Raw genomic sequence first — 17294 nt, forward strand, 5'->3', positions numbered from 1 at the left:
CAGTGTCTGCTATGCAGACACTGAAATACTTTGTGGGGCCCTCTTACGGGGGCCCCTGCCGTGCCCATGCCAGTGGCATGGGCACGGCAGGGGCCCCCAGGGGCCCCGCGGCACCCCCTACCGCCATCCTGTCGCCCGCCAGGAACAGGATGGCGGTAGGGGGTGTCAGAATCCCCCATGGCGGCGCAGCAAGCTGCGCCGCCATGGGGGATTCTAAGGGCAGCGGTAAACCGGCGGGAGACCGCCGGTTTACCCTTTCTGGCCGCGGCTGAACCGCCGCGGTTAGAATGCCCTGCGGGGCACCGCCGGCCCAGAATGACCCCCTATGTCTGCGAATCCATAAAGACCTAGCAGGGGCATATCTGCTCTTGCAGATATGGCCTCACATGTAATATAATGCACCCTGACTTAGGGCTGTAAGGCCTGTTATATGGGTGACTTACATATATTGCATGAAGTATTAGGGGGCATGGTACACAGGCTGTTTTCACTTTTCACTGCACCAAGTCACACAGCCTGCAATGGCAGTCTGCATGTGCTAGGTGAGGGGTCCCTGAGGGTGGCACAATACATGCTGCAGCACGTGGGGACCCTCTTTGGTTCTTTGATCTAGGTACCAGGGGTACCATTTGCTAGGGTCTTATAGGGGGTCAAAGTTACTGCCAATTGGGGAACAATTGTACAGTTTTTAGTGAAAGAAATCTGGCACTGGAGACCTGGCTAGCAGGAACCCAGGGCACTTTTAGCCAAAATTGTATTGAATACCAGGCAAAAAATGGGGGTGACCATATCAAAAAGGGGCACTTTTCTACACAGGTGTGACAACTTTAAGTGCTCATCTAATTTGGTGGACAGCCCTATCACTCTAGGATATCAAGTGCACCAGTGGCATAACCTGATAGTTTGTTTTCAGCTCCTACGTCAAAAATCTAAAAGTTTCTTCCCATACGTTTAATTAGTTGCAGTAGAAATTCTATGTTATGCTGGTTATTGATACAGAGCCTTATGTTGCATCAAACTACAGGGGGAGGGGTGCAAACATTTCAAAAGAAGAACAAGGAGAAGGAATAGGAAATCGCCAAGATAGAGTGAATGAGGTAGGAGCATAGCTATTGAAGTGGTCTTTCCCAAACATTGACTCGAAATGCTAGACTTTTAAAGTTCTTGTTTTAAGTGATGTCAGCTACAGATTGAAATACCACTCTGCCATTGCCTTTTTGGGAGGGTGTTATTTTTTTTATAAATTTTATAGATTGACAGTATGCTGCTTATGAAACAACCATGAGAAGCTTATTCTCCCTAATAATCTTTTTTCCATCCATATCCAAACTCCATCTTCCAGTACCATTTTATACCTTTAGCTTTTACTTTGTATGTGCCTTTGACACTGAGTGCATTTCATCTTATTAGGTACTAGTCCCAGCTCAGTGGAGCAGATGCTGGATGAAGAGAACAGGCGCATGGCAGATGGACTAGCTTCCAAGGTCACCAGACTCAAATCGGTATGTTGCCTGTATTACCTGAAAACTTTGGCCTCTGCTTTAAACTGACTGTTGGTGGGCTGACGATTGCAGAATATAGTTGTAAATGACTCTGGAGGATGGGGCTAACCTTTCTTTTGGACCACTTTTGAACTCACTGGTAGGGGAGGATATTTGGGAAGTTGAAAGACATGGCTCATTTCTTTACAGTTTTCACGTCTTGTCCTCATATGTAATGACACGAATATCACAGACACAAGAGTGCAGAGAAACGTTTAAATTCTTATTGTTTCAGCCCTTTTCGGCCCTGATAGTTGATGGTCTGCGTGAAGGAATTTGAATAAATCTTCTGAAGTATTTCACCTCTTCCATAGAAAAACGTTTGCATTATTAAAGTATGTTCATACTGCATGCTTGAGTACATATTTTCTATTTTCAAGTGACCTTAATTGTTTAACAAGTCCATATGCTTACTAAGAGTACAATCTGAGTATTGACTTGCCTGAATCTTGATGGAAGTGAAACCATTTTTTAGCTTCAGCAGATCTTTGGTAGCCATGGAGCATCACAAAAACTTTAGTATTGCATATGTTTTTTGACCTGCCAGTAACAGATTGTGACAGTGTTGGTTATTTTTTCTCGTTTTTGTGTGAAATATAAGTCGAATGTGCCTCTATTTTGTTGATTCAGCATTTCCAAAGTACCCGTGTACAACTTTACTAGACCTGCAGGTCGCGTAACTTGAATAATCTACTTGACCTAACTGAAATGCATTTGACCCGTAAACTGGTCTGTAATTGTGTAATCCCAGGTGAATAAATATATATATATATATATATGTGTGTGTGTGTGTGTTTTTTTTTTTTTTTTTTTTCAGAGCCACCGTTTTCTTCATTCTCACATGAGTGCAACTTCAAATATGTGAGCTAAGCATTTCTGCAGTACAAAAAACGTTTTTTTTTTTTTTTTTATAAAATGGGCTGAACCTTTGCTCCTTGTGTAATGGGAATCTAGCCCACATATAGGTTACACATGATCCCAGACTTGCCTCCTAGTTTACTGGCATTGTCATCGGGGCAGGAGTGTTTCTCAGTTCATGTTTAAACACTCACAACACATTACTAAAGCATTATGTGGCACCACACTGTCATTTACAGACGGTAAATTTCCCTTTGAAATGGCCAAAAACTTTCCTACAAACTTGCAGCTTTACTGATAAAACTATATAGTGTATTAAAAATAATCTGTGAAATCATTCAGAAAGCATTTATCATTTTCACATCAGCAAGTAAACTGTTCTGATTTGTTTCCATCCTTTAAAAATATTTTTTGTATCCCACAGAAGTACTAAGAATGGGCATTGACAACTGCACTAATATATTTTGCTATATTTGTACAGTTGTCTAATACACAACATTTTAATAACTGACACACTGCAGCCTCTCATTGCACACTCTTTCTACCGCAGGTCAGACAGTTCACTTTACAAAATCCTTGAACTGTGCAGTTAGAGAATTCAACTGACTTCTGACCTCTTTCTCTGAACACAGATCAAATGTGACAAGATAAAAAAGAAAATTTAAAGGCATATTATTGCTTCACTTTCAGAGTGAGCAGAACACTTGTTCTTTTTCAACTCCCCAGATTGGGCGAATAAGTTCTAAATTTAGCTCGACCTGAAATCTGACTCACCACAGCAAGTGGGTGAGTAGATTTTTCGAGGCCTGGTGTTCAACTGAATACAAGGTTACCATTTAAATATTACATGTGTATTTGTTTACATTAGGAATATGAGTATTAGTGTTCAGGGAGGAGGTGTTGTTTGTATGCTACCAGACTTGCTTTGTCATCTGTGAGACCAGGTGCTGTAATGTAGGTGTAGTTTTCACCGTCCACGTAAAGGAAGATTCAGTACAAAAGGTTTACTTATCTTTAGGTACAAGTGTAAGAATGTTCCATATCTACACAACTCTGCCATTAGCAAGGTCAGCCTGTCTCCTAATAAGTTCCCTAACCTGCTTCTTGTGGATTACTTACACATAAAATGTCTGTTACCGCATTCATGCAGCAAATTCTTCAGACCAGCATATTATACGCCTCCCTTTGCACAACAGAAAAGTTCCACAAAGCTAATAGAAGATAAACTTAATTTTATGGATATCACCCATTTACACAACAGAGGTTCGCCCACCCTTGAGAAAATGCACTGCAGGTAGTATAGCTTATTTAACAATTCACTCCCAATAACTAATCCCCAAATATGCAACATCTATGCACTCGCACAACAAATCCATACTCCCACTTGAATACACTTTATCAAATAGTACTGACACTGTCAAGGCTCACTCACTTTGAAACAAACATACATGACCATGGACTGCATATCCTACCTCTACTACAAACCCTTGCATATCTACATGATTTCTAACCTTCCACCCCACCCCACCCTGCTCTCCCTGGACAGGCTTTTTTTATAGTGTTTAGGATACAGCGTCTTGCGTTTTCTTCTTCTTAATATGTGTATTGAAGTACATGGATATTCTTTGAGGGAGCAAATACAAATGTGTTACTCTTGTAATATGACCTGTAACATAAAGCATCTGCATAATATATAAGCACAGGATTTTATCATCTCCATCTGCAGTTTTGTTTTTAACTAAAAGAAGAAAATAGCAGGAAAATAGATTCTTAAACACTGAGAACAAACCCCCTCTATCCACGCCTCTCATCTGTCTAATACACCAGAAAAAAATGCCATGCGCCCTCAACCCTGGGGTACATCACTGCAAGTTACACAAGCACCACATTACTGTATGGGAGCCCATTCAGGGTCCCACCGATCCTGTGCCCCAAACCTTCCAGTAAATGCCTAGACGAGGATTGTGCTAAATTATCTGTGCATGTCAGGTATATCACAGTGGGCCGATATCATATTTAGTGTGTTCTCTTTGAACTTCTCCAAGATCATATGCCAGGTGTTCTGCTTTCCTGCTCTTATCTCATAATCAAGCTTATAGAACCTCTCTGAAATGCACTTCTGAGTTTAAAGAAGACATTTATTGTTATTATTACTTCACCACGATGTTCCTGAGAGACAAAATTAGTAGATTGGCAGCACACGTTCAAAAGTAGTTGCAGCAATGAAAGCAAAAAATATCAAAGTACTTCTCAGTTGCAATGTACACAGCAAATACATGTGATTATATTATAGCATAACTTCAAAGCAAAGCATAAAAGTCAAAATTGCATCACTGTAGGGCCTATTACTGCTTCATCATTCTGGGGTCTGCAAGTTGATGACGCTGAGAAAGAGATTTTCTACCCAACGGGAGACAGGCAACTGACGTCTCCGTTCCTGTCTGAAGTCAAGCAGATTCCATCTAACTAACTCTGCCGTTGCCCAGAGCCATTGTTCCAAAAACGTGCCCCCTCCTCTCCGACTCGGGAAAACTAAGCAAGCCTTTGGAGACTGGCCAGATCTCCTAGACCCCTCCTCTTCCCAAGGCTGAGCAGAAAGGAAAACACCAAATGTACTCTCTCTTATCAGTTATAGTCTGGTGTGAAAAACGCAGCTTGGTCTATCATGTGGAAAAACACAGCTCATCTGCAATGTCTCAACTGCAATGTCTAACCCCACGTTCAAGCCAATAGGCAGCTAAACCCAAATACAGAATGTAATGGCTAACTCCATGTTAAAGCCAATAGCAGCTAAACTGAACACAGAATGTAATGGCTAATGCCATGTCAAAGCCAATAGGCACCTAAACTGAACACAACATGTAATGTGCTACTGGTGAACATTGAGCAACTAATATGCGCAGTGGTGAAACACAAAGTCATTGGCCAAACACAATGAATAGCATCACACCAGGCCAGGGAGATAAAACATTTCCTTGGGCCTGCTTGTGCCTCTCTGTGAAGCAGTATGCTTTCCGTTTGACACCAAGAGGCCACCAATCACACCCAGGCTGATAAGGTAGGGACAGTAGATTATTTTGAAAGCATTGTAATGGAGCACTTTGCTAAAAACTTGGCCAGGTCGAGGAATTTGAGTGCAGGCCTCTCCAATTCGGGGAGAGAAAACATTTTCAAGAGCACCCCATATGGAGAATTAGACATGTGGAGGCTGATCATATACCACGATATCTAATTCTCCATATGTACTTGTAGCACAACCTCTTACAAATGCATAATAATTACAGTGAATAATGACTAAATTGATCTAAATTGATCTATTATACAAACTGATAAAGCTTCACCGCTGCATACTATCTGACTCAGTTCAAATATTGCACATTGTCTCAAGTAAAAGTTCTCTAAAGTGCCCTGGCATATTTGGTGTTCCAAAATTCAATAATGCGTAGGTATAAAGAACAATTCAATAAATAGTATTACAAAAGGAATACAATGTCCATTCCATCCCTCTATAGCAATCTTTTCTTGGCAGAACCAACTAAGAACTGTGTATCATTAGAGTCCTTTTTCCATACACTATAAACTAATCTCTAAACAAAATACTTCTAAAGAAGCAGTGTATACAGAAGTGTCTAAAATACAGTGCTCCTGTATTCCTCCTGGGAAGAACTCGCACAAGCCCACTTGTCCCTTATCTTTCTACACATCATTATTATTATACTCCATAATTCCCCTTCACTTATTTTGTTTCTGTTATTCAGCCACTCTGCTTAGGTGGGATTTTCAGAAGATTACCACTATTCAGTTATTATAGAACAGGCTATGAGTATAAATATAAAGTATAAACCTTCATTATCTAAAACAGATGGCACTGTTAGGCTGAGCAAAGCTATTAATGGTGTTTATTTGAAAATGTGCTCATCTCTGATAGTAGTGGCTAAAAAACTATTTTCCATACATTTGGACACCACTTCACAAGACAAGAATAAATGTTCCTAATCCCCTCCCCTTTTTTAATACATCTGTTTTATTTGAGTTTGCATTTTACATCATGGAATAAATATGAAACACAACACCCCGCACCCCACCCCCCCTCCCCCACCTTTAGATTAACACGCACCAGGCAATGTTATACAGAATTTATATGCCAAATTTCTTGGAGACCTGCTTCCAGGATTCCATCAACACAGCCCTCCAAATCCACACTGCTTTCCTGGTTTTTCTCAGGCCAACCCCTTTCTTTTGTTTTATCATTTCTGTCAGTCCACCCCCGTCTCATTTTTCCATTTAGAGCTCCTCATGGTACATTGTCTGCCATGCTCCTCTGTGGGTCCCAAATGAGGAATTTTCTTGGGTGACATATACTTGTTCAGTGCTCATGCACCAGTCCATATTGGCTTCCCACCTATATAGTGACGGGATGACTGGACTGTCCCACCTCTGGACAACATTCCTTCTTACCGCCTTTGGAGCAATATTACTGAAAAGAAGCTTTTATCCAATCCTCTTCTATATCACATCAAGGACATTTTTCGCTAACTTTGGGGAACATTTTATTTAGTCATGGAGGAGTCCTCCTTCCCCATGTAGCACAAGATCCTTCATCATTGAATTAAACTTTTGTAATTTATTATACCAAAAATGGAGAGCATATTTAGCGTTTTCTTCTGAAATTTATTTCTTATTCTATTGGCTAACACAGAACTATTTCAGTCGCTGGTAATTTGTAAAGCATTGAAACTTTCTGCTTATACGAGAAGCTATAAAAGACCCATAAAGTGTATCTGTGGGGCAAATTTCCGTATGTGATTTAATTCTAAAACCGTTTTTAAAAAAAGTCCTCTAATGTGCAGATCTTTAAAGCCCACAATCTACTAAGGACGCCATCTGTTATGCATGGGGATAGATGTTTACATTTAGAAGCAGAATTTTCAGTGTGAATCGTAAGGATTTTATATTGCAGAAAACAGCTGTTGCCTGTTAGCCCACAAAAGTTACAGTCTTGAACCTAACCATTTTGATCTCCTCCAGATCTTTTATAGCGCCTGGCAAATTGTGTATGCCATGATTTTTTTAACATGCTAAGAATTAAAAAAATAATCAATTTAGAAACAAACAAAGCAAACCACTATGTCAATGGCACATAAGAAGCCACATAATACAACCGGAAATTAGGTAGCTCTAGGCTGCATTTTGATTTTGGCATTTGAAAAACTTTTATATTTTCTTGTGGCTTCCTATTGTTCCATATAAAGGAAGTGAGGATATTTTCCAGTTTAAGAACAAATGGAATCTGGCTTACAATAAAACATTCAAAAATAAAATGAAGAGAAAGGAAGAATAGATTTTTTAATTAGTAGATTGTACTGATCACTGAAAGAGGAAAAGTATGGTTCCATTACGTGGTCTAAGAGGTAGACCCCTAGGTACCTTTTGGGCTTCTGATTATAATTCACCCTCCCTTTTTAGAGGAAGGATCTCTGGGGTGGTATTAAATAAGAGTCTCTATTTCGGACTTGTTAATTCGATATCCCCCAGCATGGTGTACCTTTTTATAGCTTCGGAGCCCTTTCAATATTGCTACTGTCTGGGAGCAAATAGGGGATGACATTGTCTGCATACAGATTTATCATAGCACCTCCCCACACAAAAAACTGTAGTTTTCAGAACCCCTTTCAGTGGGCCACAGGACACACAGGGGCTACTGGACACAACTGTGGTAATTGAGACCTATATACTCTTGCTGCCCCTGGGCCGGCCAGCTATGGGTCCTGAGCAGCTGGGTCCAAGTACTCCTTCTTTATTTGATATGCGGACGGGGATGTAGATACCAAGACTCCTAGTCCTGAACGCTAACAGTGCACACAATAAATCAAAGCCCAGTCCAATACTTGCTTTTCTAAACAAAAGAAGTATTTTATTTCAAATTCTACACATGCAAAGAAGTACAACATTCAGAAGCAATAACACAATCCGTCCTTGAGGTCAGGGGACTGGTAGTTACCAGTGAAATCCCAGACCCACCCTCCTTCCTGTAACATGTTTATTCCCCATTCATTGATGGCTGCATTCAGGGAATGCAAAACTATTAGGCCATACTCAAGATTTCTCCCTTTCACTCTTTCAAGGAGTTAGTCACAAGTGTCAATGGTGCAGCAGCACTGTTAGCAGCAAGATCCCCGGGGCCCCAAAGGCCCGGTTTCAGTCTTACCCTCCCTGCAGTATGGCAGTGCTGAGCTGGGCCCTCTCTTCAGGCACTCCGAAGTCCGGATCCTGTATAGCAAAGTCGGGGCGTTGACGTGGCAGCACCCAGTGGTGCAGGCTCTTCCTGTCGAGGAGCTCTGCTGGTTGGTTTCCAGTGATCAGAACTTCGGCGGACACACGCTGGTAATGGGGGGATAAGGTGCTGGTGTGATCCTGACTGGAGCATCAGCAAGGGTGCAGTGTCCATGGCGGCCTCTCAGTGAATCTCTGGGACTTTCAGGTGATTCAATTCAGCGTCATCCCAAACCCAAGGCCAAAGTGGTACTAGCAGCCTCTCCTGTCATGCGGGGTTGCCATGGTAATCACAATATGGGCACAGACTCTCTTATCTGATCGCTCTCACTATGCTGGCTCATCTTGGCACATGGGGTTGGAGATTTCGGCCGTCACAAGTCCTGCGCACCCGGCCCAACTGAGTTCACAGGTGACCCCCTCTAATATAGAAGGTCAAGGTGGCGCAGCAGTGTGGCTTGGTACATCCCACTCAGCGCTTCCAATACATCTCAGAGCAGTGCGGCCCTCTCCTAGCATAGGAAGGTAATGGAGCTGTTCACACACAGGGGCAACTGCCTGATTTGTGCACAGCTCACACCTCACTGAGGGAATCGTCATGCAGGGCTCCCCACAGAACCTCTCTCCCTCCAATGCGCTCCTCTCCCTCACAGGGTACACTCGTCTTGGCAAGCAGGCAGATCACAGTGCTCCAGGGCAGGTGATCTTGGTGTCCTCTGCGATGTCCCCTCAGCCTGAAGGGAGATTAGAAGGGCTTTGTCCCAGTCCTGGTCACAGGCAGAAGTCTTGCAGAGCTTCCCCTTCCCACGCAGCCTGTCTGACTGCTTGGCAGGTGACACATTTTTGGGGACTCAACCTGCCCTTCTTATAGTCCTTTAGGATCGGAGTGTGACATTTTATGTTGGGGTTCTACTTCTTTTGAAGTGGTCACTTCTCTTTCTTCATTCCTCATGAGAGGTCTGCCACAGCAGACACGACCCTGAAGCTGATTGTCCACAGCACAGTTCATTGGAGTGATCAGAGTTTACACCTGGATTTCAGCGACAGTGATTTGAGCATCAAACGTTTAATCCCAGCCTCCCAGTCCTAATCTTTATGATTTTCTTATCAACCCCATGTCCCTTCCAGAGATGTGTCCAAGCCCTTTCCTTGTGATTTCTCACTGAATCAAAGAGAACCCTTTGAAGTGTACAGGAGGAGTCTCTCTGTCTCTCTCCTCTCCAGTTTGTCCCACCAATCTCACAGAAATGCAGCAATAAACAAATCTGCCTGGGGTGATTTCTCAACTCCTCATGTCTTCGCCATGCAGTCCTAGGTTTCCGAAAATGGAACCCAGTATCCTCCATAGAATGCACCATTGCAGACACACTTGCACTCAGTGTACATACACAGCCCACACACTGTCCAGTACTGTTATCTCCATGTATTGTGCCACCCCAGGCACACATACATTCACACATTCACTCTGCGCTCACTGCTCAGTACTTTAGCCTTTCTTTATTGTGCCATGGTATGCTGCATGCGAATACACACACTGCTAGGACACATATTTACCAAGCCAGCACTACATAACTCTTTACCCTTCATGCATTGTACTTTTCGCAAGCACTCATACACCCAACACATGCTTTCACTGTGCATGCACTGCTCAGTCCTGCGTCTCAGGATAGTTCTGTCCAGTATACATAAACATATGACATGTGCTCATCATGCATGCATGCACTGCACAGCACTGCTCTGTTCCTGTACTGTACCATTCCCAGGCACACATTCATCGAGCAGTCACAACTCATGAGCTACACAGCACTTTGCATCTAATTGATGTAGACCAAGGGTGAGCACCAATGAACAGCGCAAACGGCGTCTCTGCAATCCCTGTTTGGAGAGAGCAATGCTGTCCAATGATTGCCTTTCTTTGAAGTATAACAGCATAGTGCAGTGAGGGACAATGAATATCAAGCTGCAGTGAGGCTTGCTTGTCTTTGAAACTCCAACACCATTGTATTATATTGTGCTGTACTGTACTGTATTGTATTCTATTGTATTGTAGAAGCAGCATAGTGGGGTGTCAAGGTGCCCCATTTTGTACTGGGTTCTTGTGGCCACTTTGAGTGCATAGTTGAAATGTGTGTTGGTCTTTATAGACCTATCAGGAGGTGTTGGGAGACATGCAGTGATAAAAGGTGCAGGTGCTCCTATGGATACCTTAACGTTTATTTCATACTTAATAGTAATTTTAATGCAGTCTAAAATTCAAGATTGTTGTAATGCATTTTTAATTCTAGCAGCGATAAAGTTCCATAAATTAGACATTTGAACTGAGAAGACATTTACACCATGCACGTTTTTTTGGAGAGAAGAATGGTCAAGAGTGGAGACCATCTGAGTGATTAGAACGGATTTTTTGCTGAAAGAGCAGGTTAAGAGCTGTGAATGACATGGTGAACTATGCACATTTGTTTGACTTCTGGGCACAGGCAGTCAGTGTATGGACTTAAGTGATGGTAAAATGCAAATATTTATAGGAAGGTTAAGTTGTTAATTATGGGCAGCTTTTTGTAACTTTCAGTTCTCAGGAAGAGAAGTTGTAAAGTATATACCATTGCCATGGACTAGCCTGAAGATTCATAAATTGAAGGTGACTTGTACCCTTTGAAAGAAATCTCTGCCTTGGGTAAAAATGATGTGAGCTTATTATGTAAAATGATGCACATATAACTTGATTCATTGTGGTATACGAGAGAGGATAGAACCCATAATCACCTCTAAATTTCTTACTTAATGCGATTGTTTTGGGGACGAGCCATGCTCTTTTGACTGTATGGTGGATGGATGGTAGATGGTCCATTTTCTACTGGCTGATATCTCGAGTTGTGATGTATTACACTTGAACTGCTTCTTTTGCATCCAGTGTAAATAGAAAGCATTGGCCGATGGCACATAAATCAAGTTTAAATGGGTTTTCATGTTTTAGTATTCTTTGTGTGCTACTGATGAAGTTATCTTATTTGAGCTTGAATGAATTGATGAGCTAAGGTAGTTATTAGAGGACAGGGGAGATAATACAAACGTGACTAACTCTGGCAGTCGAGGGAAACTGTGCAGAGTAAAGGAGAAAATTGACAGAATGTGGGATCTGTCAAAGAAGAAAGAAGCAATCCATGCCTTGTAATTTCTACTTTCACAAGAAATGTAGGGTGGAGGACTGCATTAAAATCACAGGACCTATCCCACGGCACCTTCCTTTGAATCCGCTGTAGTACTGATGCCATCTCATAACATACTCAATGCCGATTTCGCACTACACCCATGACTGAAACCCTTTTGGACATCAGAGCAAATGTTGTTTTCTCCTTAAGCGCCTGACATTTGAATGTAGGAAGGTCTTTCTGCCAGTTTGCCAAGGAGAAGACTGTTGCATATTGGTAGCTTTGGGTTGCCAGGTACGTTTTGGATGTGGCCTAGAGCAATGGTTCCCAATCTGTGGTCCGGGGACTTCTGGGGGTCTGCAAAGTCTCCTCAAGGGGTCCGTGACTGCTTAGAAAAGTAATTACTATTAACAGATCAATAAAGTGTATATAAATAAAGTGGCTAAAGGTATAATTGAAAATTTTAAAACGGTGTCAAGGATTTTGAAATTGGAGCTAAAAAATAAATTGGTATCCTTAGATTGATTAGTGGGAGCAGTGCAGGTGATCAAACAAAATTATTTTCTGTTATTGTTTGCAAATTAAATACAATGTGTTATCATCTATGTATGTGTTTGATTGAATGCTTATTTCTGTATTTTTGGGGCTTTGTTTTGTGGTTCAAATGGCAATGTTTAAGCCTGGGTCCCCAGCTTCCAGTAATGACTCAGTGGGAGGGGTCCCTGGATTCCAATAATGACTCAGTTGGGGTCCCTGGATTCCTGTAATGATAAAGTGGGTGTCTAAAGAAGTCGAAAGTTTGAGAACTACTGGCCTAAAGACCTATTTAGCTGTTTCACTAGCCTCATTTGATCAAAAATATGCCCATAACGAAGTAGTTAGTTACTGCTCTGGTGATCACTAAAGAGCCTTGAGACTTGCACGATCCGAATCAGTTGAGTCCGAGACAAAAGGTGCCTCTGCAGTTGAATGACATATGCAGCAAGGAAGGAGAGGTTGGAAAAGAGAGCATTGAATATATCCCAGGAAGGAGGTTGTGTGGTTGCCATCAAGGTTTATTCTTTTGACTCTGATCTCCTGGCAGACAGTAGTGCAGCATTATAACTTCAGTACAGAGTTCAGGAAGAGGTGAAAAATGAGGGGGGGAGGGAAGGGCACAAGTCAGTCCCAGTGGACATACGGGGAAACGCTAGAAAAGTATATCCACCCACCTAGATCAAGTGTAGTTTCTGGTATTGGCTGTGTGGCAGTCACTGGGAGAATGCAGGGGATGAAGACTTTGAGCAGACTCCCGTCCCCCGCCGTTCACCTTAGAATGGCATCACTACACATTTCTCGCCAACGTGCACAACCTCTGACTACTATTCTTGACTCTAGCTGTGTGCCATGTTTTTGCAGTACCTATTGTAGATGGTATCTGGAAGCCTGTGAGTTCCCCGTGTTGGAGGCACCAGCACAACAGTGGACTGAAGTGCATGCTAGAAAAAAGCAGCACTTCTAAGCCTGTGTCCACAGATCAAATATTGTGCACTATTCTATCTTTCTTGTCTACTTGCGGGTGTTGCAGAAAAAACAACGGACTCACTCCTCTTTACCCCCTACAGACTGCCCTGCTTACAATGGTTAGATTGCTGGGAAAGACCAAATCCTAGGAAAAGAAAACACTGCACGTCTTCATACAGAAAAAGCAGCCTGAGAGTCACCCAAACTATGAGAATCAGAAGCAGAGGACACTAGGCAAGATAATTGGTCAGGAATGGGGAAATAAGAAGACTGGTATTGCCCGTAATGAAACAGTGTGCTTTAGTAGAGTCCAGAATGGGACTGGTGGGGTTATATGACTAGGAGAATCCTTAATATAGATTAAACAGCTATGTGACCAGCTGCAAAAGAGCCTATTTACCTAGCGGCCATCTTGTATTAATTAGAGGAGGGCAAGTTGTTCAATGTGCTAGCCAGACAGCTGATTTTAGCATTCACTCTAAAGTCTAAGTGTGTACTCCATTCAGAGTCCATTGCACACAGTATATTGTGGTTTGTGCTGTATCTCCGAAAGCTCTGTTGTGCACACTTGGACCTTCCTGTACCAAGCTCTCAGGCCAGCATTGTTTTGTTACTGCTATGTTATTTCACTCGCTTTGAGCTATCCAAACATTGCCTTCTGTTCCCTGGACACTCTCTCATCTCTTATGTTTTTTGCACAGTTGGCCCTGGACATTGACAAAGATGCAGAAGAACAGAACAACTATGTGGACGGCATGGTAAGAATGCAGCACTTCCACAGTATATTCTCATTGGATGTTTATAATAAAGCAACTTGTGGCAAGCAGTTTGTATGTGAACCTTACATTTCAAAGGCTTTGTTTGGAAGGTGGTAATTTCCTTCGGTTTCTAGTTAACTGAAGTGACTGTGAGATTTAGGTTGTGCCTTATGCTTGGCCTTTTTTATGCCTACATGTATAGACTTCCTGATTGTTTTAATTTCTCTCTCGTCTTCTAGGATTCCGACTTCATGAGTGTGACCGGTTTGCTGACTGGTAGTGTGAAGCGTTTCTCTACCATGGCACGGTCAGGCCGCGACAACCGCAAGCTCTTGTGCTATGTGTCAGCTGGGCTCATCGGAGCCTTCGTTGTCTTGTACTTTTTGCTCTCACCAGCTCGGACTTGAACTGAGTGCAGAAACGCCTCTGCAGCGTGCAACACTTTCCCACGAGCCTCCTAGTCCACCGAGTGTGTGAGCTACTAATACTCTTTACAGATTTGCACCTTACTTCTGCTCGGAGGATGCTTTTATCCACGTTTAACCGATCACGTGCCATCGATTGTGTGAGAGGAGGATGACCATACAAGCTTCCACTAAAGACTCCCATGCTGGTAATAGAGCATAGCTGGGCAACAACGTCTTAACATCAAGTCCTGCAGCTCTCCCCGCAAAGTTCCTCTAGCTGGGATTTTCTGTGGGTTGCTCCCAACACTGTTTCTTGCTTAATTGTTCAGGCATATTCACCAGTGCATGGTAGGGCTTTGCCAATGTAGAAGATCGTTCATGGAGCATTTACATGGGTAGAGACTTCAGACTTAATCTGCGTAGCCACTTGTTACGATTTCCAAACTTGCTTATGTACCAAAAGATTTTAGCCTGTAGTGATACTGGTGTGGTTGGCTCAGTTTATTGACCACTGCAGTGACATATGTTTTCCAACTTTCACCCTTTAGGATTGACAAAACTGATTTGGTGTTCGATGTGCAGTGCTTGGAGTTGTCCGATATGTTTATTTTCTTTATTGGTCCCAGCTGTGGGGGTGCAGTGTTGAAGACATCAGTCAAGCATTACTACGTTTAAAACAGGTGTCCTGAAATGTGGCCGATGTTAAGAGCAGACTCAAATACCTGGTGATAGTTGTGTGTAAAGTGGTCTGTTTTTAATTTGGTGATTTCCCTGGAGGTGCAGGCTTCCAATCCTAGCTGCCTTTACAGTGTGGTAACTAGTTTTGTTAGCCAGCCATCGACTTTCGTCACACTGGGCTTCCTACATCTTTTTCTTGCTGTGCTTAGACTAAAGCGTATGCATCAAAACATTGCCATTACCACCTGAAAATGTTGAACTTTTGATGCTGTTTCACATTGTAAGTTTTACAGCTCTTAGTTTTAAAAAGTGCACGTAAGCTGGAAGAAGATTTTGAAAGTAACATAAACAAGACTTGCAGAATAGCCCAGAGAGAGGCAGAACATTTACCTCAATTTTCTTTTATCATCAAGGATGTATTGTTAAATCTAGGTTATAGCCTTCACATTTCATTCATATAATGGCAGAAACCTTCTAAACTAATACATTTGCTCCTCAATACACCTGTAAGCAAAGCAGTCTGTGACGGCACACTACTCCTAACAGAACCAATGCTAACTGTAGACTGATATAAAACAGATTAACTTGTTGAGCCGATCTGAACAGTCCTGATCACATTATCCACGATTTGCTCATCGAATAGATGCAAAACAGTTATTTTTCAAGCCCCCTAGCCATATTTCAGAAACTGAGCCATGTAGTCTCCTAGCTTGGCCAGCTGTACGACTACCTTCCCTTATCAGCAGTCTCAATGTAGAAGCTCATATGGGGATGGAAACATTTCTAGATGAGCACAAAAGCAGTTCACTTAGCATACTGCACCTTCAGCATTGACTGAAACAGATCTGTTTAGTTTTTACATTTTATAATGACTAGTTTAAAACATCTGTAAACATAGCTTCAAAGATTTGATGACTGCCACATTTCAAGAAATTGAATTGGTGAACAGGTAGAAATGTGTCATTTGGTTTCTTATGGGTTTATCTTTGCAAATGCTTGACAATGCTCTTTTAACAAGATGGCTATCACTTTTTTGGATGGTTTACCTTTTAGATTTTGTTTGTTATTGTATTGATGAGTAAAACAAAGATTCTTGGGATAGGCAAAAAAAAATTGACTGTCCTATTTTTTTCTTCTTATGAATGATTTCTCATCCTGTATGGCTGACCGACCCGGGCTCCAAGGAAAGAGGGGAGAGCTGAATTGGGAATTAAAAAGTGTGCCCCCCCATGCATTCCTTCTTATTTTGCGCGTGGGGTATATTACTATTAACCAACCATATGTGTGTATGTATACATGCAAATATATTGTGGGAAGTTATGACCTTTAACTAAGAAGAGAAAGTGTTTAGTTTAAGAAAAAAATAAAGAAATAAAGAAATTCTCCAACAAACTTCAGTTGTGTAACTGCTACAAACCAAAACACAAACTCTGAGATTGGGCTATGTAATAACCTTCAACAGTGTACTGCTTTTGACCTCTCACAAGATGCCATAGATGACATCAAAAGTTATCTGATCAGTCATAGCACATGATCATTGACATCCGGGATCCCACTGAAGGTCACTGGAGCTTGGTCATTTGGCTAAACATTTGGTCATATCAGGGTGAGCTGAGGGGGAAGGGTGTTGATGCCAGAGACACCTTTGGCTCTTGCTGTCTAGCTCCTGACCCTGATTCTAGTTTTTGGCCCAGCCATGCAGCGATGGGAAACGGATAAAGAGCCCATTTTAGTCCTAGTCCTAGTCCTCAGGCTGTGGCAGTAGTGCTTGACTCATAGCTAAGCTTTGTATTCAATACCCCTAGTCTTCAAAGCGGGTCTGCCCTTGGACCTGAGCCTTAGAATCTACCCCCATTTAAGTCCCCTACCCCCAGACCCAATGGCCATTCCCTACTGGTTCTCATGAAAGTCCTGTGATAAGCACCCCTTCCCTAAAACAAGTTGGACATGACGTCAGAAGTTGCCAGTCACCTTTGGATATAGGCCCAAAGGCTAAATCTAGGTGTGTCTCGGGTTTTATATGTGACCTATGCCATTGCCCTGAACTCAGCACACCTTACCTTACAAACTACTTGGCTCATCAGTTGGTTATATCCATTAGCCTCTGGGCGCATAGCCTGGCTTTTG

At 42.3% G+C, this 17294-nt stretch overlaps 1 protein-coding gene across 1 annotated transcript in view; it reads left to right on the forward strand.

The window, feature by feature from the left end:
• Window positions 1-16559, forward strand: part of BET1L (Bet1 golgi vesicular membrane trafficking protein like) — a 33234-nt gene extending 16675 nt beyond the window's left edge. Inside the window, exons 2-4 of the mRNA XM_069223213.1 lie at window positions 1411-1502; window positions 14026-14082; window positions 14322-16559. Coding sequence (XP_069079314.1) covers window positions 1411-1502; window positions 14026-14082; window positions 14322-14489 — 317 coding nt within the window. The 3' untranslated portion in view covers window positions 14490-16559. The remainder of the gene's footprint in view (window positions 1-1410; window positions 1503-14025; window positions 14083-14321) is intronic.
• Window positions 16560-17294: the final 735 nt, after the last annotated feature.

Source organism: Pleurodeles waltl, chromosome 3_1 (genome assembly GCF_031143425.1).
Source record: "Pleurodeles waltl isolate 20211129_DDA chromosome 3_1, aPleWal1.hap1.20221129, whole genome shotgun sequence".
Taxonomy (NCBI): domain Eukaryota; kingdom Metazoa; phylum Chordata; class Amphibia; order Caudata; family Salamandridae; genus Pleurodeles; species Pleurodeles waltl.